The sequence below is a fragment of the Podarcis muralis genome, chromosome 2 (assembly GCF_964188315.1).
Source record: "Podarcis muralis chromosome 2, rPodMur119.hap1.1, whole genome shotgun sequence".
NCBI classification, from domain to species: domain Eukaryota; kingdom Metazoa; phylum Chordata; class Lepidosauria; order Squamata; family Lacertidae; genus Podarcis; species Podarcis muralis.
In genome coordinates, this window is record NC_135656.1 from 48,797,073 (window position 1) to 48,817,406 (window position 20,334).

The 20,334-nt window shown below is 39.1% G+C and overlaps 2 protein-coding genes across 6 annotated transcripts in view; one reads left to right on the top strand and one right to left on the bottom strand.

Annotated features, from left to right (window-relative positions):
- The window catches only part of DOCK2 (dedicator of cytokinesis 2), a 255,289-nt gene that overhangs the window by 106,008 nt on the left and 128,947 nt on the right, over window positions 1–20,334 (top strand). The window lies entirely within an intron of this gene.
- The window catches only part of INSYN2B (inhibitory synaptic factor family member 2B), a 76,608-nt gene that overhangs the window by 10,585 nt on the left and 45,689 nt on the right, over window positions 1–20,334 (bottom strand). For all 4 annotated transcript variants that reach the window (XR_003705187.2, XR_003705186.2, XM_028717501.2 and 1 more), the window contains exons 2-3: window positions 7,548–9,490; window positions 4,748–4,822 (exon numbers count right to left, since the gene is read on the bottom strand). Coding sequence is in view for 2 of the 4 variants with exons in the window: in XM_028717501.2 (XP_028573334.2) it covers window positions 4,748–4,822; window positions 7,548–8,884 (1,412 nt within the window). In the remaining 2 variants the exon portion in view is untranslated. The remainder of the gene's footprint in view (window positions 1–4,747; window positions 4,823–7,547; window positions 9,491–20,334) is intronic.

Below are 20,334 nucleotides of genomic sequence, written 5' to 3' on the forward strand. Positions count from 1 at the left end.
GAATCTCAGACAGGGCATCTGTTCCAGCCTTGCTACCTGAGAACTTATTTAAATGGAATTACCTGGGATTGAACTTGGAATGATCACTGACACCCCAGTCAGGTGTTTTGCCTGTAAAACATCCATGAGAGTGGGAAGAGCAGGGGATGAGCATGTTAAGCTTCCCACACCCCACTCCATGGCTGTCACTATCAACCTCCAAGTCACAGACAGTGAAGGTCTGAAGCAGGAAGCCTTCTCTTTGTAGTTCAGTACCTGATTTGAACAAATGCCCTGATTCCTCTCGAAATGTAAGGATTCTATATTACATCTCTAGCTAGTTTTGTTGTTTGTACTGGATGGGTTTTTTTGTGCCTACCTAGTATAAGGTTGGAGAAGGAACCTCACAGCATGTTCATCACCTTCCATAAACAAATAATCTCAGTATATAATTTCCTTTAGCTAGTTTGGCTTAACTGTAGGTGACTAATCAAACTTGCAGTGTACTTATTCAGTTTTCCTGTTAGATATGTGTATTCATTGTATACTTAATAAGCAAATTGATTAAGGGTAAAGGCACACATTTAGTTAGTCAGCATCCACTATGGACCATTGCCTTTAAGCGCTTCCCAGCTTGACCCTGATTTTGGAATGTTTGCTTCCAAAGCATATAAGAAGCAATGATCCATGTTTTGCTTACTGTTTGTAGACTGAGGCTAGCAGTTTCATCTGTTAAGGTTAGTTACATGAAACTGTGATAACAGTTATTTGGTAGCATGTAAACCTCCCTCAATGGCAATGTATAATTTAAAAGTGACCTAAATGGTCTCAAGCTGTCTTGGTGACCTGTAGCCTAATGAAAAGAAGCAGCAATTCTAAGTATAAACAGGATGGGTAGGTGGGGAAGATAATTAAAATCACAGGGAGTCTCAGATGTGAAGGAACTACTTTGATTAAAGTTGGTTTATGCCCTAGAATATTTTTGTATGGTACTAGAAGATAAAATTAACCAAGAAAATGTTGGGCTCACTGCACAATATGCAGCTTAAATTTAAAATAAAATAAAACCCAGTTGAAAGGAGTAAATGGATCTGTTAGGTAGAGTTGAGTAGGACTGAAAAGGTCCATGAGTTCAATTAGTAGCCAGACATCCCACCTTGTTACAAAGGGGAGCCCAGTACTGCACATAGAAGTAGATGCTTCACATGATGTATGGCAGGGATATGACCAGTTCGTTTTACAGTAATGAGCGGCACAATTCTGTGCCTTTTCCAAGTACTCAGATAGCAATATTTCATCTCTTATGAAATAATCACTTTCCCATTGCAATAGTGAGTTCCGTATAGAATGTTGTTACATGAATGTTGCAGGCATTTATTTTTAACAGTGGCATATACACAAGTTAGAAATAAATACATAAGTTGGACATAAAAACAACAAAAATATGGCATTATCTATCATAGAAATTCTAGGCAAGGGGAGATTTAACCAGATGAGGAGTGGCTGCACAGCAGGGAAAGGAAGGCTAGGACAGAAAAAGTGTGGGTTATCAAGGTTATTGAATTTTGGCAGAATTTGCACAATGGGGCAGATAGTTGGCAGTCACATGAGCTGGTCAAAAAAGATGGACCTTAAGCCTTAACTCCTAGAATCTGAAGCAAGCAACAAAACTCAAGAGAGCTGTAGTTGTAGTTGTAGTTGGTGGCGCTTGTTGCCTAGAAAGAATACAGAAAGAATCCTGCAAGAATACAGAATGAGAAAGAAGCATTTAACTAGACCACTGTTTTTTAGAGTGGCCAAGCAGATGGCCCTCATGGTCCCTTCCAACCTTATGATTCTATGTCCTAGATACCTTTGGGAAGCCCACAAGCAGGACATGAAGAAAATAGTTCTCTCCAGCAGTTTGTACTGGTATTTAGAAGCATATTGCCTCTCAACAGGTGCATATATCTGCCATGATTTTGATGCCCTGTATGTGGTAAAGTTCAGAGAATCAACACAGTTCCTTTGGTTATAGGATACCTGGTCCTATAATTTTGAAGCTGACATTCACTGAATGTCTAAACTAATAAACTGGATGAGTTGTTCTAAGTTTGTCTTTAGTTTGTCTTTATATTATATTAAGAGATAGGAACTAAAGCTTTCATGGTAGATGTCACAAAAGTACTTTGGTGCTTACGCTTCTTCCATAAACCGGCAGACAAGCAGTTGACTTTATTGTGTATATTAAATAATGTGAGGCTTCAGAATGAATGTGAACATGCAAGATTATTGATCTGTCCTGTTTCCTAATGCAGAACATTTTCTCCCAAAAATTGATAAGCTTATATATTTGGTCTTCTTTGGATTTCAGTGATTTATTTGTTCAGGTAGCTTGTTTCTGCAAGTAATTTAAGTATCAGATGATTGAGATAAATTTAACTATGTAAAAACTACAATAAAGTAGATTTTTCCATAAGCAGGGGTTAGAGGCTTCTGGAGAAACTTAGATTACAAGGGGCCTCTACCTTGGCTTCTGATTCACTTTGCAGCACAACCACCATGCTGGCATCACAACAGTTTTTGTTCTGCATTGATGTATTTCACCTTAGTGTAGGTCAACCACAAGAACTGCTTTGTGGAGCTATAACATCAGTCGTTTTGCTAAAGGGAAAGTTTATGTTTGAATTTCATAAAATTTATATATATTGTAGGAAAAACCTCAAAGCAGTTCCATCGTCAGATACACTGAGGTGAATGAGTGACTCAGTTCTGCAGTTTAAGTGATGGCTCTTGCTTTTCATGCATAAACGTGTATATCAGGAAAGCTGGTTTAGAAATAAGCTGTTGTAAAATTGTTCTAGTAAAATTGTAAATTTTTTTAAAGAAGAGGATATTGGTGACTGGAATCTTACTTGGTGAGCCGTCTGTGCACTTGCCTGTCTCTGCTGGGTGCCAGTGTTGTATGGGACTTTACAAGCATGCTTTCCTAATTTATTTTTTATTCATAAAATTCAAAACAGATGTATGCAAATTAGAATATGGAGAGATTGAAAATGAAGCAGGGGATAATTACCAAAGCAAAGCAGAAAACATAAAATTAAACCAATAGTGTAGCTGCACTTTTGCTAGATAACACCAAAATTCTGCATAGTCCAGCACTCCTTCCAACTGTGTCAAGCCAGAAAACTGTCACTGTATTTGCATATTTGCTTCCTCTCTTTTAAGTTTTAACCTGTAATGATCTAGGAGAGGATGTCCTTTTATCCCATGGTTGCTAAATTTCTTTGTGCAAGTTTTTTTTATAAAATAAAATAAAATAAAATCCAAATATATAGCACCTAGTAGATAACATCTGTTTAAATGCTTGCGTTGACAACTGCAACTAAGGGGAAGCAAGGCTTCTGTTTTCTGAAGCCATGTAGATCTCCTCATGCCATTTATTATTTCTATAGTGGTAAGCTTTACAATAAAAAAATACAGCAGTTCCCACCGCTAGGCTTTAAAACCTCATCATGTTGAATTATTCTAGCCTCAGGAAGGCTTTCCACTAATTTAACCAAGACAAGCATTATAAAGCAGTTTCCTGGATCTCCCCTGGATGCTTTGTTTAATATTGGCATTATGTTGGCCAGCTTCCAGTCTTCTGGCATGGAAACTTGTTTTAACAATACATTACATATTTCAGCCATTTCTCATTTGATTTCTCAAAGAACTGACATGAGGGCACAATGTACAAGTGGGCCTCAGTCATGTTTAATTGAGGTAGCAAAGTCCTACATTTATAGATTAATTGACTTCACATGACAAACCCATGTTAGAGAGAAGGCTTGAAAACTAGCTAATTCTCTTTGGAAATCTTCTGGGCATGCAGCCTTCACATGTGCATATCCTGACACTGAGGACAACAAAATAGTAGCATCCTGTCTTCATCTGCTGAATGGAATATTAAATCATTATCTGAGTCTTAAGAAGAGGCCAATGGAACACTTGCAAAGCTGAAGGATTGTATCTGTAACGTGTTCACATGTTACGTTCAACAAATGTACAATCTATACCCACATGTACATTAGTTGTGCTGGACACTCAAAGATTTATTCACATATAATATTCAACAACTATACAGACTGTGTACACAGTAAAAGAGCGGTAGAAATCAACAAGGAACACTCTTTCACACAGGCTTGTACAGCCTGTGCCTGTGTTCAGTGAAATTTCTGAACAGACCTAGACACAGTGGTGGAGGAAGGGGGGGTGCAGGGGGTGCTGTCCGTCTCGGGTGTCATTACTGGGGAGGGTGACAAATGAGGTTGTTTTTTTTTAAAAAAATGGGCTCACGAAACTTTTTAGGAGTGACGTGGTGGCTTAGGTGCCTGCAGATTTTGCGCTGCCTGAAACGGCAGCGTGGGACTTAGTCTGCCTACTGTCTCTCCCTCAGCCCCTCTACAGCTGAGGGGGAGGCAGTGCAGAAGCTCCAAGCGCTGGAGAGGTTGGCCCCACCCCCATGGGCACACCCCCACACCAGGCACCCGACGGCTAGCTATGCCGCTGCCTAGACGTATAGGTGAAATAAATATTTGGCTATACCAGTTGTACTTTACAAACACATGCTAATTTTTACACAACGTGTTCTGCATCTCTTAGAATCAGAAACATATTCCCAAATGACCCAGAAAGCTGTCTTTAAACAAATGCCGGCTCCCTCAGCCTGAAAAGCAAGATGAGCGCTGCACCCCATTGTCGCCTTTGACTGGATTTAACTGTCCAGGCATCCTTTACCTTCACCTACCTGTAAATGATACATGCCGTGTTCTGGCAAGTGCTGCAGTTGTTGAGATCTTGGCCAGTGCGGTAGAAGTTCCGCCTGAAATAAATAATAGGTACTATGATTTACCATTTAGAAAACCAGCAGTTCTACTTGTAAGTCCTCAGTCACAACACTTATTCTGCAGGCATTTCCATGTGTAACACTTTAAATATTAAGGAATATTATTAGGAATTTGGTTTTACCTTAATTGAATTAGACTGGAATCCTACAGCACTTTCTTACAGCACAATCCCATACAGGTCTATACTCAGAATAGAGTCTCATTGAATCTAATGTGTCGTACTCCCAGATTATTGGGAAGTTGGCCCCATTGACTACAGTAGAATTTACTTCTGAGTAAACACGAGTGCACTGTAAATCCTTAAAAGAGCTCAAAATAGCTTATCTCTTTCTCTTACTTACATGGAAGCAGACTACACAAAATTCCAGATGTATCTCATTGGGGAAAATGTAGGTGTGTACCAGTGGTAAAAGGATTCCAAAATCCATGGTGGTAAGGCTTTGCATTGCAATGCTTGGGGGGAAAGTGCTGTTAAAATTACTGTGCATTGTATCTGTGGGCCACTTAATATACTGCATTTTTAAAGGGGATCTTTCAAGTAAGAATGTAAAGTATGAATTGTAGCCATCTATTAAGGTATGCTTCATACAGGTATACTCAACATACAACTTGGATTGTCTACTGTTCCTTGAAGAGTATACATCAGTGGCAAATGAGATGCTTGTGTTTTGCCTGGTTCACACTTAAATTTATCCTTGTGATCATGAGCATATGAGTGAGGCTATGCCTGTTTGCATGCAGTTACATGCAGTCATAATTGGGAGTATCAGACTGAATGATGGAAATACATGAGTGGGAAATGTTATGGAAAACAGGGCACATTAATTAAAAGTTAGTGTTCCTGAAAGGCCCCTTCTCTTTCTGCACTTATCCATCTTTCTATTTCACACACATGGTTTACTGCCCCTGTTTTGTTTTTAACAGAGATAAGAATTATTTTAAAGTCTTCCACAAAGCCATGCTATTATAGAATGTTTTAATTTTAAATAACATGATTTGCAGCATTTGTTCCTTCAGTTGCTACCTGCTTGAGCAAATATCCAAGCTGCCATTCCTGGAAATTTCCTTCAAGGCTGGGCTCGGCAGTCATCTATCAGGAATGATTTAGAGACGAGTGCAATAACGTAAGCCTATTTTCAGTGAAATGGCCTGGATGTAACATTTTAGTGGGATTTTCATTCCCATGGGTCAAAATCACCCCATTACTCACTGACAGCTTGCACTGAGTTATGGGTGTGGGCATGTTCAGCCCAAAATGAATCCATGAATTCTCTCTTAGGATCTAATTTTACTCTTCTTTTCAGCACTGAATGATAGTTGTGCCAACCATAAAAGTTCTTTGAAAATTGCAAACATTACAAATTTAAAGTCACAGTGATAAAACGAGTTCAGAAGAACCACTAGAAACCTAAAGCTTGATTTGTTATAGAGTTGAGAACTATGTTGATATTTCAGGCACTTCTGTGGAATTAAGCTATGGATACCTGTGGCCCTCCAGATGTTTGATGCTCCAGCCGAGGTGGTTTTAGGGTGGTGCAGCCACACTTGACACTGCCCTGCAGGGGGCACCAAAACTATGCTGTAGAATGGAGCACGAGAGGGAGAGGGTGCACCAAATTTTAGCACAGCACAGGGCACTGCTGAAATTTGAGAGCCCATAGCCCACCACCATGTCTCCAGCCACCATAAGCGACAATCGTGGTCATAGGGACAACTGGAGTTGTAGTTCAGCAGTGGCTGGAGGGCTACTGGTTCCCCACTCATAAAAAAAAGGATTGTGATATGTCTTGGATGATAACATGGGAAACGGCAAGCTCAGTACTAGAACTAGCTTTAGGCACTGCTTTTTCACTGCTGCACATTATAGAAATAGGCCTGTAGCCAGACATTTTGAGCTGAGGGTGCCTGAAATACACTGTAAGGAGAAGATCAATACAGAACAGCCAGAAGGTATATTCCAGTGGTTTAATATGTTTAAGGTTGTTTTATTTGTATTGCACACTAATATATTTTTTGATTTTTATAAAAATTGAAAATAAGTTACTTGTGCTTGTAAGTCATCACAGTGCCTTTGTGCTAATTTGATAGAACACTGGAAAGCAGATGCAGTTTTGCTTCTTACAGCTGAAACAGTTAAGCAGCTTAAAAAAATATATCACAAGCAAAAAAGTTAGAGCAGCCTTCCCCAACCTGGTGGCCTTCAGATGTTTTGGGCTCCAACTCCCACCAGCCCCAGCCAGCATGGCCAGTAGTTACAGATGTTGGGAGGTGAAGTCCAACAACATCTGAAGGATTGGGAAGCCTGGACTAGGAATGGTTGTAAAGTTCAAGCTGAAAATCCAGGAAGTGGCCTTATGGGGACTAAGTTTCCTTATGGTTATATAACCCTGAATGAATAAGAGGAAGATTCGGTTTAGGGGATAGTGTTGTTAGCAGAGAGAAACATAGGACAGTATAGATAGATGATAGATAGATAGATAGATAGATAGATAGATAGATGATAGATAGATAGATGATAGATAGATAGATGATAGATAGATAGATGATAGATAGATAGATGATAGATAGATAGATAGATAGATAGATGATAGATAGATAGATAGATAGATAGATAGATAGATAGATAGATAGATAGATAGATAGATAGATATAGATAGTGTTAATAAACAAAGTAGTGTTAAATACCAAAACACACCGTACCCTTCATTGAGGGCTCTGGCCTTTTCCATATCTTGAATTACATTCAAAAGGACTTTAATCTTCTCCTGGTTCGACTGCAGAGATTCCTCAACGGACTGGAGCCTGTCTTGCAGGGCACACAGCTCGCTGTGCGCCAAGTGAATTTGATTAATTTCTTTAATCTCTTTGTTGTGTGGTTTTATTTCAGCCCCTGGAAGATAGGCATTTATGTGAAAGCCTTCTAAGCAGTTGTCATACTGTGGCACTTCGGTATTGGTAGAAACGTTCTCTGTTACAGTTTGACATGAGGGAACAGACGGTGATGCATTGTTGTTAGTGAATGATGTTGTTTGTATATCATTAGTCAATGTCTTATGGTCAGAGTCTGTTTTCTGCTGAATTGGCTGCTGATGTTCTTGGAGGGAGCAGCATAATGAACTGTGGTGTAGCTGAGGCGATGACAGAATGGTTTCCTTAGTGCTAGTGTCATCCTTAAATGCGAGTAGCTCAGTATAGTTTTTTTCTTCATAGGAACTATGATCCGCACTGGCTTCATTGCAGTTACTACTTAAGCAGGGGAGAGATTTCTCTGAGCCCTTGTGCATGGAACAGTTCTCATTGGATTGTCTGACAGCTGTAGAAGAATGAACTGGGCTGCTGATTTCCATTTGTGTGTGTGGGCCATAAATGGAAAAATTATCTTGTGCAGAACCCAGGTGTGTGTATTCAGGGGCCTGGGTAGAAACAGTTGCCTTTTCCAGTATTGTAATTTTATCCGAAACCAAATGGACAGGCCCGTTGCTTTGTGCTTTAGGCACCCTCTGAAACAGCCGATTGGCCGCTCTTGGTCCATCATCTAAATGCTGCGTGATACTTAGGTAAGAGAGACTGGAAGAGATTATGTCCTGCTCAGAAAGATTGCCATTGACTTGAATGGAATATTCAGATTCATTCGGCATTTCTGTTAAGGACTTGCTTGTTGTGATTTTTTTCTTTTTAAATACCGGAAAGTGCTTCCTGAGGCTGGGAGAAGTCTGTATGGCAATGTTTTGTAATCCTTTGTGAGAGGGAGTTAGAAAGGGGGAACCACTGACTAGGGACGTTTGTGTTTTACCCAGTTCACACAGGTCTTGAGCAGCTCCTGTCTCCAGTTCCGATTCTGCCACAGGTGGGTTGTCTGTTCCATCGTCTTTGAATCGGACTTGTTGAGATTTGCTCCTGCGATGGTGGGGCTGCCTCCGAAAATCCACTGAATCCAGACTGTTCCGCTTCAGCAGCACAGGGCGCACTTTGATGCCTTGCTGAGCCATTGAGTCGCAATTTAGTGTAGGCAGATAATGTGTTTCTTTGCGACCCATTTCATTTGGTCATTTGAGCGACATTTGGCTTGAGGCCACAGATTCTATTGTTATTAGGTGAAAACCTAACTCTTCATTTTATATGGACTTGCCATGTATATTTTCGTTAGCAATTCCTGGTGTTAGGGTTTTTTTTATTACTCTTTTACTCTATTAAAATATTATTTTATGACTTAAATAGTAAACTTACAACTTAAATATCTGATCCCAGATATTTTGTCTTTGCATAGAATATAAATAACAAGCATAATAGCAGTTTAGGGCATTTGCCTCCCTGATGCATAGTTTTGCTGGAAGAACATATCCTTTAATAATAAACTGAGACTTTTCCTTTAGGGGTTTTTCTTCTTGTTGTCCCATATTCTCACTGTTACTCTTGAAACTAATCTTAAGTAGCTGAACAGAAGCCAGAGAGTTGTATCCAAATGAAAGTAACGCATCCAACAGGATTAACTGGAAGCAAATTATTTAAGTATATTCCTTGATCTTGTTCACAGAACTGTGGGGTTAAGGATGTCTGGCGAACTGAGTGATAAAGATGAGATCCAGAAATATTTTTGGTCTCCAAAAGCCTGTCTTTGCAGAAAAACATAGAAGTATTTTTTTCTGGAAAAAGAAAAAGAGTTGTCAATTAATAGTCAAAGTAGCTTTCTTAAACTATTCTGCTGTCTTATCCTCTAATTTTTTGATGTGATCAAATAACAGAAACGGACTATAAAAAAATTCCCCAATCAATTATGAACATTTATTTAACAAATATTTATTCATATTTAATAAGATTTTGAGAAATCTTCTCCACAAAGTGACTTCCAGTATATTGGAATATATATTTTTTGCAGTTATTGCAGTACAAAAAACAATATAAGAAAAAAGGATCAGTTAACTAATCTAATGAATAAATCAGCAAAGTAATATTAAAATTCAAGGGCCCACAGCATAAAATCTCCAATATATATTACTCACCAAAAGCAACTGATAAGAGATGGCTCTTCAAAGCATTGTTAGGGGTGACACCTGTCACACTCCCAAAAAGAAAGAGTTCCACAACTGCAGGGCCACCACTTAGAAGGCTCTAGTACAGGTGGTGACCCACCTAATAGTCTTAACAGGTGGGCATCTGAGCAAGCTTTCTGGTGTTGATCTCAGGCTACAGGTAGGTGGAGACGTGTGCAGATAGGCTTTCGGGTAACTTAGGCCTAAACTGTAAGGTCCTAACCAGGACTTTGAATCCACATATCTACACAAATTAAAACACCTGAAAGACCTGGATGAATAAAACGGAATTCACCTTACACCAGAAAGATATCAAATGAAAGTGCTGGGCTCTACAAATGCCCTGTTGACTGCCGACCATCTAAAGCAGACCTGTTTCCATCTGGTATCAGCAACCAGTGGAGCAACCTGGCCTGGTTCTGATCACCTTTGAAGCATTGAATCAAATGTGTGCCTAAGACTTGAATTTCATTTATAAGCCCATGCTATTTTACTTTATTATTACCTGATTTATGCATAGGGTAGAAGTTCCATTTTTAAAACACACCTCTACTTACACCATTATTTTCCTGCATGTGTTATTTCCACTCAAGGCTTTGCACGTGAATCAGAAGTATCTTTTTATTTAGGACAACTTTCCCAGTGAAAAATTAATTGTGTTCCTGATTTTGATTTGGTTTCATCTAAGTGTGGTGACAAATTCAATTCTGAATTTAATCCTTAAAATTGGAACTGGATAAAAAATCATGCAAAGAACAACTAGAGCTATTTTTAGCATGTTCGTTCACAAAATCATAGGATCCTCAAACTTTAAAAATCCTATGATAACAAGGGGGAAAAGAAACGTTCTCCCTCTGGAAATTCCTTCATGATTAGCTTTAGGCTGCAACCTGACACTTACCTGGAAAGAACCCTCATTGAACACAGTGGGACATTTTTTTGAGTAAACACTGATAGAATAGCACTGAGAGTCTTCCTAGCAGTATTTACTCACTTGGCTCTTTATTTTATAGCACAATTTGTGATGCGTTATATCAGATAAGTTATTAAATATACCCAAGTGCAGTCATAAATATGGAATTCATTTAAATGTATCATCCAAAAAAAGTGACAACTCTGCATAATATTAAAACTATATTGATTTCTCTCCCATTTGCTTTGTTCTCCCAGTACATGCCTTCCTAATAACGTTTAGGTGATTGATAAAGGGTTTTTTTTAAAAAAAAAAAAAATACTGGTTTGAATTTTGCTAGAGATTGCCTACTACGAAAAGAGAGAGAAGAAAGGGCCACCTCTGATCAATGTGCTTTTTCTTTCTATTTTTTTTTATTTGTTTGTTTATGGGATGTAAATACTGAAACATTTATGCCAGCAAAATGCTAACACAGCACAGAGTGTCAAAGTTTTCCCAGGAGATAAAAGGCATTTTAGAGGTGAAATAATAATAAAAAGTTGCTGTTTGAGCAAAAGCTTAACTTCTCCCTGCCCCCAGTATAAAGGTACTTAAGAATTTAGTGGTCATATAGCATCATAAAAATGCCTGAGCAAATTTCTAAATACCTTGTGACAAGTACAAGGGAGCAATGTATGAAACATTTTTCTTACAGTATTCTTGAAGGAAATCCACAGCAAAACTATTAAGGCAAGTCATCCTAGGACAGATTTTAATGGCCAGCATTAACTTGCATAACATAAGAAACCGCAGCAGAGTTTACAGCCCTTTTTTGTGCTAAATTGTAAGTTCAGGAAGGCCAGAAAGGACTCATTGCAGTTTGATGGGCTACAGGAACAAATGTTAATAGCATCACCTTTAATTTAAGTAAATCTTTTTTTATAGCACACCTGGGACTCAGCTAGATTGGTAAAGAAAAAGTGATTTATATGTGTTGTATATGCGAAATAACATTGTGTCACCAGATGGCGCTGTGGACCATTGTTTTTCTCTACCCATTTTCCCTGTTTAAATTTACAACGCATTTAATTGAAACGCTTCTTTGATGTGTCTAGCTCTAGCCCTGTTTTCAGTGGGTCGGTTATTTGATGATTTTTGGCTATCCTTAAGAATCCATAGGTCCTGTCCTATGTAACAGTCCTTCAATATTGCATCAGGAAATATAATACATATTAGAGATCTGCGGGAGGCAATGGAAGACAGGAGTGCCTGGTGTGCCCTGGTCCATGGGGTCATGAAGAGTCGGACATGACTAAATGACTAAACAACAACAACAACAAAAGAGATCTGTAGCTATTACCTTAGCTGGTAAATTCTGGTACATATAGTTCTCAGCCTCCACTATTATATCAGTGAATTGTTGAACTTAGAATCCACCCATCCCACCACTATGCAGACTTCTAACGTCTCCTGATGCATGTTCTCAAAAGCGCCAAACTCATTCTCTTCTGTCATGTCTCTTGTCTGTCGTATGCCTCTACTACTCATTTGACATGTAGTTACAAATCTCTCTGGCTAGTAATTTCTGTGTTTTTCTCAGTTGTGCAACCAAAACTTTCTTCCCCTGCCTCCCCCTCCACCACACTCCCAGGTTGACACACATGCACACCATTCATGGGGAGCCTTCCTAACCACAAGTGCAATACAATATATTTAACCATTCTAAGTAGGCAAATGAGCTTTTTGTTCTGTTTCCAAGTCCTCCCTCTTTTTTTTTTTAGTAACCTTTTCTCTCACAATTAACTCAAAACACCCAAGAACTGTGGAGAAGATTATTTAAACCTCTTTTCGGACTTAGGACCATTATATTATATTATTTATTTAAATATTTATAAGCCACCTTTCTGGACCAAATACTCCAAGGTACAAGGTACAGTACAAGGATAAGACTATGATAAGGTATTGAATATTTTTAAAATACAAAATACCAATAATATATTAAATTGTAGTTCAATAAGAGAGAGAGAGAGAGAGAGAATATAGATGACTCTGTAAAAAAAATGGGGAAGGACTAAGTCATAATCACTCATTTCATGTATTACTATTTTTTATAGTAAGGTTTTTCTCTCTTTTTTAAGTAAAGCAAAATCATTCCACCAGCAAAACCTCTGCTTGGCTGGACACATCTTGACCTTATTGATTCATTGAAGGTAGACAAGCAATATTTATCAGGTACGTGCCCTGTCAGCAGCTGTACTTTTACACCAATTGTTCATCTACCATGTAAGAAAAAGAGAAAAAAATAGGAACAGATGGGGGTAGAATAATAAGCATGGATTTGGCCCTGTATTTTTGTCTTTTGTTTGAAGTTTGTGTTCAGATTATATACCATGGTCATAGCCAGGTGGGTGCAGGGAGGGGCAACTGTCCCCCCCCATCAAATAAATAAATAAAAATACATAACTAACTGAACCAACTGCTTTGCAAATAACTCGGTTCTGCCCCTGCAACATAAAGTCTCTCACCCCCAAATAAATCCTGGCTACGCCCATGTATAGACATGAAGCTTTCTGTGTGTGGAATGTTAGATGGATGGATAGATAGATAGATGATAGATAGATAGATAGATGATAGATAGATAGATAGATAGATAGATAGATAGATAGATGATAGATAGATAGATAGATGATAGATAGATAGATAGATAGATAGATAGATAGATAGATAGATAGATAGATAGATATATAGATGATAGATAGATTTTTCATTTGGCTGTCTTATTTTTCTGACATTTAACAAAATTACCCAAACATCCTTGGATTTTCAGGAAAGCAACCAAGTACAGTGGTACCTCAGGTTCAGAACTTTATTCGTTCTGGAGGTTTGTTCTTAACCTGAAACTGTTCTTAACCTGAAGCTAATGGGGTCTCCTGCTGCTGCTGCGCTGCTGGAGCATGATTTCTGTTCTCATCCTGAAGCAAAGTTCTTAACCCGAGGTAATATTTCTGGGTTAGCGGAGTCTGTAACCTGAAGCGTTTGTAACCTGAAGCGTATGTAACCCAGGGTACCACTGTAATAACAACAACAGAAATAAAAAGGAGCATTCCTATTTTACCGTTTAATATAAAATTGGGAATGTAACACTCTTATCTTTTCTTAAAACAAAAATGCACACAAGGTCAAGACAAAGTCATTTAAGACTCTGTGACTCAGGATGTCTCTATAAAGCTGCAAATAAATTGTACCTCTGATTTATGGCCTGCTCTTGTAACTTTTTAAAAGAATCAGCAGATTGATCGTGCAGCACAGAGACATGCTTGTTCACAGTGCTGCCTCACAAAACATTTATGACATATTTTCTGCTCTATTTTTCTCTTGGCCAAGTAATTGTCTTTGCTGAAATCATAAAACTCAAGTACATATACTTATAGCAGAATCTAAACCCCATGGCTGGCAGTGGCAGGTATTAATGGAGCGGTGTTGCCATTGCTGCATCCGCAGTTCTGCCACTCACACTGGTCAGGGTGGAAGGTGGGGACCGGGGGGAGGGGAAAAGCCTCTGTGTTACTCTAGTTGCTGGGCTTGGGCAGTGAAGAGACCTGGATCCAGCCTACTGCCATTGCACGATGGCAACAGATCTGGTTCTGGATCCAGCAGATCCTGCTCCAGGCCAGGTCAGATCTGAATGCTCTGTTTCAGGAGCTGTTCTACAGGATGCTTCCAGTGGAGATAGCACTGGTGGAAGCTTCTGCTCACTTGCCATTTGGGCAGGCCCACTGGGTGCTCCCAAGAGCCAGGGCTCCTTTGTTGGCAGGGACCAGCAGAGGCAAGCCTCCATCTCATCTAAACCTTCACCACCACATCGGGTTAGGGATCTGGATTGCTTGGTTAGAGTTGGTTGTATAGTCTATGCATAGTTAGTATAGGCTGCAGAATATAATTTTTAGAATGATGTGTAGTTATTTTCATGTTGCATATAATTACTATGAATTATGTGCAAGCCACTGGGATACAGTTGCTGCATCTCAGTAGGAGTTCCACCACTACAACCACAGTGGTCTTGAAAGACCAGCTATCCTGTGTTAAGGAAACCATATTAGGGAAGCAGGTGAAGACCATCCAATGCCTTGACTTTATTTACTGGTGGTACTGATCCAGGCATGGCCAAACTTGGCCCTCCAGCTGTTTTGGGACTACAATTCCCATCATCCCTGACCACTGACCCTGTTAGCTAGGGATGGTGGGAATTGTAGTCCCGAAACAGCTGGAGGGCCAAGTTTGGCCATGCCTGGATTCCTCCACACAGCATCTATGACAGCTGCCCTGTTTGGGACAAGCAATGAAGGAAAAGGAAGGCAAACACCATCACATGTGTGTCCCAAGTCAGAACAGAGCTGCTTCTGCTTCTGTTCCTTTGGCCTTTGCTATAGAAATTGAATTTTATCTGTGTGGGAAAATATTCTTGTGTCTCTCTGTGTGTTTTTGTTGCTGCTGCTGCTTTTTAGTTCTGTTCTCCTGCTTCCCCTCTCTTCAGGGATCTATTTGGATTTAATTTTGCTGTATTTACAGAATAACGTGAGCTGCTTAAGATCAGAAATTGGGGAAACAAATCTGATAAATACATTCAGTGTCTGCAAATAATGGAGAGTCAATTAAAATGATTGTCTCAAGTGCAAATGCCACAAAATTACTAATAAAGCAGGCAAAGTTTTGAAAAACCCATCCTATTTAGTTAATGAATTGAGCATGAGATAATTTAGATAGCCAGGCTACATTTTGAGAAAGCTGTTGGGAATGTAAACCTGTGGAGAACTGCACTTCTGTGTTAGTGTATTGATTTGACTAGCACTTATTATGTTAGCCTCTTTTCTTTTTATGAGGAGGGATAAAAAGGTTTCCATTTGCTGTTTGCATAACATTGTCTCCTTGGAATTTGCTCTGTTTAACATAAACTTCACACATCATTTAAGATTATTAGATTAAGAGCACAATCCTGTGCACGTTTACTGAGTTGAATAGGACTTACTTCCAGGTAAGCATTTATAGGATTATGGGCTTCATCTTCACTCTATAGGCAAGGAGTTAAATAACTTCAGAGAGTTCAAAGCCAAATTATGGACTCTCTCACATGACCTACTTATTGAACATTCATACTGATTTGCTTGCACAAATTAGATTATGTCCAGTCTTTATTGAGCATTTGTTCCAACTTGTTTGCAGGGCAGTTATACAACACTGAGCGTTCCTTTTGTATTCATTCTGATTTGCTCGTTGGGCATTTATACGTATTCATTTAATGTTAATCATTTGCTCATTGCACACTTTGTGATAGATTTCCTTACCAGTTTCCAAGTACATTCGTATGGTGAAACAGGAGCAGAGTCACTCTGCCAGTTCCTCCACCAAGAATGCATCCCTGCTTCACTGAGTGAAAATGGCTGCAGAGAAACCTATATGGGGGAGCACTTGCTTGTACACAGTGTGTCTATGCACAGTTGGGGCACCTGGGCACTCAGGGCTAAAGGCAGCAGCAATTCACCCAGAGTCAGTGATCACTATGTGAGAGTGCCTGCATTGAGACTAGTAACCTATCATGGATCCTGTTAAATAACAAAGTTGTCAGTCCAGAAGCTGGTTTCTTCATCCACTTCTTGATTCTTCAGCCAGTTCTGTGTCTGTAATAATACTCAAGCAACTCTCTAGTGGCATTAAAAACACATTTTATTGCACCTGGATAATGTTAGAATTCCTTCAGGTGATGGGAAAAGTTTGGTCACATTTGAAACCAAATGTAACTTGTGAGTTAGTTATAGGTTAAACTTTTGTTTTTGTTTTTCAAAAAAACTGTTTTGCAAGAAAAGGGGATAGTTGTCTCCACTTTATTCCTTAAAATACTTATCTGGCAGAAGAAGGACATAGGGTGACTTCAGATTGTTGGTTTTTCATGGAAGGGATTAATTTTGGAACCAGAATTTCAGGTTTAGGCAATTAAATTAGATCGTATGAATGACACTCAACTAAATTTTACTCAGAGTTGACCAATCAAAATAAAGTAAGCGTAAGAACATAACATAAAAGAGCATGCTGGATTAGGCCAATGGTCCATCTAGTCCAGCATTTTGTTCTCACAGTGGCCAACTAGATCCCTATGGGAAATCCCACAGAAAAAATTAGTTATATATTACCCCAATGGCAACAAATCCACTTTTTGAAAAAGGATTGTACTTTGTGTGGTTTGGAAAGTAAATGAATGCTCAATAAATATGTAGTGTGGGGAAGCCCATAATTCTTTGGCACTGAACTCTCTGAAGTTACTCAATCCTTTGCCCATAGTGTACAGACTTAGTTTGCAAGCCTATAAATGCTTACCTGGGAGTAAGTCCCATTCAACTCAGTGGAACTTACTTCTCAGTAAATGGGATGTGAAGCATACATTAAATAAAACAAGTCAGTTTAAGGAGACAAGCAGAAAAAGAGGAACTTTTCCATTCCTCTTCATAATAAAATTCAAGAGGCTGCTAACATAATAAGTGCTAGTCAAATCAATACACTAACACAGAAGTGCAGTTCTCCACAGGTTTACATCCCCATCAGCTTTCTAAAATTGTAGTTTGGCAATCTAAATTATCCCATGCTCAATTCATTAACTAAATAGGGTAGATTTTTCACGACTTGGCATAAACGTTTTATTTGTAGTTTAATGGCATTTGTCCTTGATAAGATATTCGTTTTAATTGGCTTTCCATTATTTACAGCCACTAGCATTATAAAAAATGCTGCTCATAAAAATGTGTATGCCATCCAGACAATTGCTTATGTCAAATATTTAAATGAGATCCTCTGTTTTAGAGCATGCTGTTCCTCGGCTTGCTGCAAGAGCTTTAAAGCATTATTATGAATATAACGAATAAAACACATTCTTCCCCCCACTCCTACAGGTTTGAAATTGCTTAACAGATATTTATCCTTTCCAGCAATTTAAAGTGGATAAACAGTTAGGTGTAGCTGGATTCTGTGTAATGTCAAGCCACTGGAGAGCCAGTGTGGTGTAGGGGTTAAGAACGGTAGACTCGTAATCTGGTGAACTGGGTTTGCGTCTCCGCTCCTCCACATGCAGCTGCTGGGTGACCTTGGGCTAGTCACCCTTCTCTGAAGTCTCTCAGCCTCACTCACCTCACAGAGTGTTTGTTGTGGGGGAGGAAGGGAAAGGAGAATGTTAACCGCTTTGAGACTCCTTCGGGTAGCGATAAAGCAGGATATCAAATCCAAACTCTTCTTCTTCTTCTTCTTTGTATATACAGCACTTGTAAACAGATATAGATTTGACACCATTTCTCCTTGTGCCACAAATTGTCCATATCTCTTGAATATGTATGGTAAAGGTTAAGAAGTGGGTAAATGCTGAACTTTGCCAATAATTCTTAGCACTTTGGTCCAGTCTGTTGAGGTGAGATGAAAGTGAGGAGACTCCACTTGGGCAATTGTTTGTCGAGGGGCTGTACCTGGGTCGGAGATTGGAGACTGAGGGTGGGGGAATGTAAATTAAACTGGGTTTGAATTGAGAGGTGGAATGCTGATGAGCTTCATCTGTGGTGAAAGTAATAAGCTCCTCACATTCTTCTTTCTTTAGATTGCCTTAATATTGCCACATTCAACACATTCTTTTGTTCTCATTTGGGTAAGACGTTCAAGGCCCATTTCTGTATCCCAGCACAGACTTAAGGCTCTGATGTCTGGAATATGTGGAAGCGTATTTTAAGTGGCTGCACCCCAGTTATGGAATTTTATTCTGTGAGAGAATCATAGAATCATAGAATCATAGAGTTGGAAGAGACCACAAGGGCCATCGAGTCCAACCCCCTGCCAAGCAGGAAACGAGGTTGCCTTCCTTTTGACTTTCTGCCTTCTGGCCAAGGCAGTTTTGTTTAGACAAGTTTTTAAAATATGAATTTCATTTGTTATGTCACACTATCTCTTTATTTCTTTTAAGCATTTTGTATTTCTAGGTGGGGGTGATTTTTTTTAAAAAAGTTATTCATAAAAATATTTATATATCGCTGTACAGGCTTTCTTTTCAGCTGGAAGCTGCCAGAATTCAGTTCTGGCACCTCTCAGGTGGGTGCTATTGTCATTATAAGAGAACGAGTGAGGTGTTTTTTTCCCTAAAAAAATAAATAAATCATTGCCACTGTATCATATAGATATTACAGCGATTTACAACAATCTTCTTTTAGCAGAAAGGCTGTGATCTAAATCATTTTAAATAAATATCCCCTCTCATTTTCTTTGAAGGAATCTCCCTTGCCTTTTACAGCTTTTCTAGCTCAATGCTGCTTATTAACCACTCTGACAGCCTCTTGGACTTGTTGTTGTCCTTATACATTCTAGCTATGGGTTGTATCTAACAAATGCCCATGCAATGGGACTTCCATTCCCTCTCTTCACCCTCAGATTTCGAAGGGTAGTCCATTGTGCAGGTGGGAGTTATTGCACAAATGGGATGCTTCTTTTAGATTGTTTTAGCTTTTATGGTTTAAAATAACCTCCAATGATTTTGGAGATATTTGATTCTCCTCCTTTTAAAACTTTCTTTTAACTAGTCCCCTCATCTTTGAGAAGTTTCTTTTTTATATATATCAAATGTGATTCGAGATGAACTTCATTGGTAACTTCCAACTTAACATATGTGTTGAATTTGACTGTGGTCATTTCAACACCACATCTCAACATCAGGTTGCGGGCAACACTTAGGAGAAAGTCTAGGGTCTTAAAGAGGAATGGTTGGCCTGCTTTTGGGGGCCATGGGAGTATCAGCATAAACTTCAGTTAAATTGGAAGCGGGGCAAGATGAGGGATGTGTGAAAGTAAAACAGGGTCAATGTGGTCTACTGGAAGAATACATCAACAGAGACTGTTTGTTGTTTAGATCAGTGGCAAGTATGGCATCAGAGTTTTAAACAGGTTAGGTAAGCTCCTTTCTGGCTTGTTGTTACAAAGATTCCTTGCTGGTATCCCTCTTGTTAGTTTATTTGGACAGAACAGATTAGTGGTACACAGGCTGATTCCCTGCTTGAAATATTTTGGGTTCAAGGCCAGTTGTGAATGCTTTTTTACAGAGAAGGCTGGACTAGATGTTGTCAGTATTAGCTATCATCAATACTATTTTAGAAGTATGAGCTTCCCTACGTAGAACAAACCCAACAAATATTTTCAGGCATATTTTCAAATACCAGACAGTGGCTAAATCTTTTCCCCCCTGCGACTTTTGAAGCTTTTATGTGAGCTAGTATATGTTTGCACATGAGTGAAAGGTGAAGGACATTGATTCATTGTGTTATTAGAGCATACTTTGTTTCATGGACATCTAAGGTGACTTTTCACTTTGCAATTTCCTCACTTGACAGTGACCCACAGAGTGGAGACATCCAAGTTTCTCCATTTCTATATTAAAAATGTTTCAAGTGTTGCGCTCAGAGATCTGTGCCTTCATGCCGCCTTTGATTTTGCTTGGGCTTTAGTAGTGCCAACTGTGCCTTGAGAACTGAAGCTTAATAGTATGTTAATG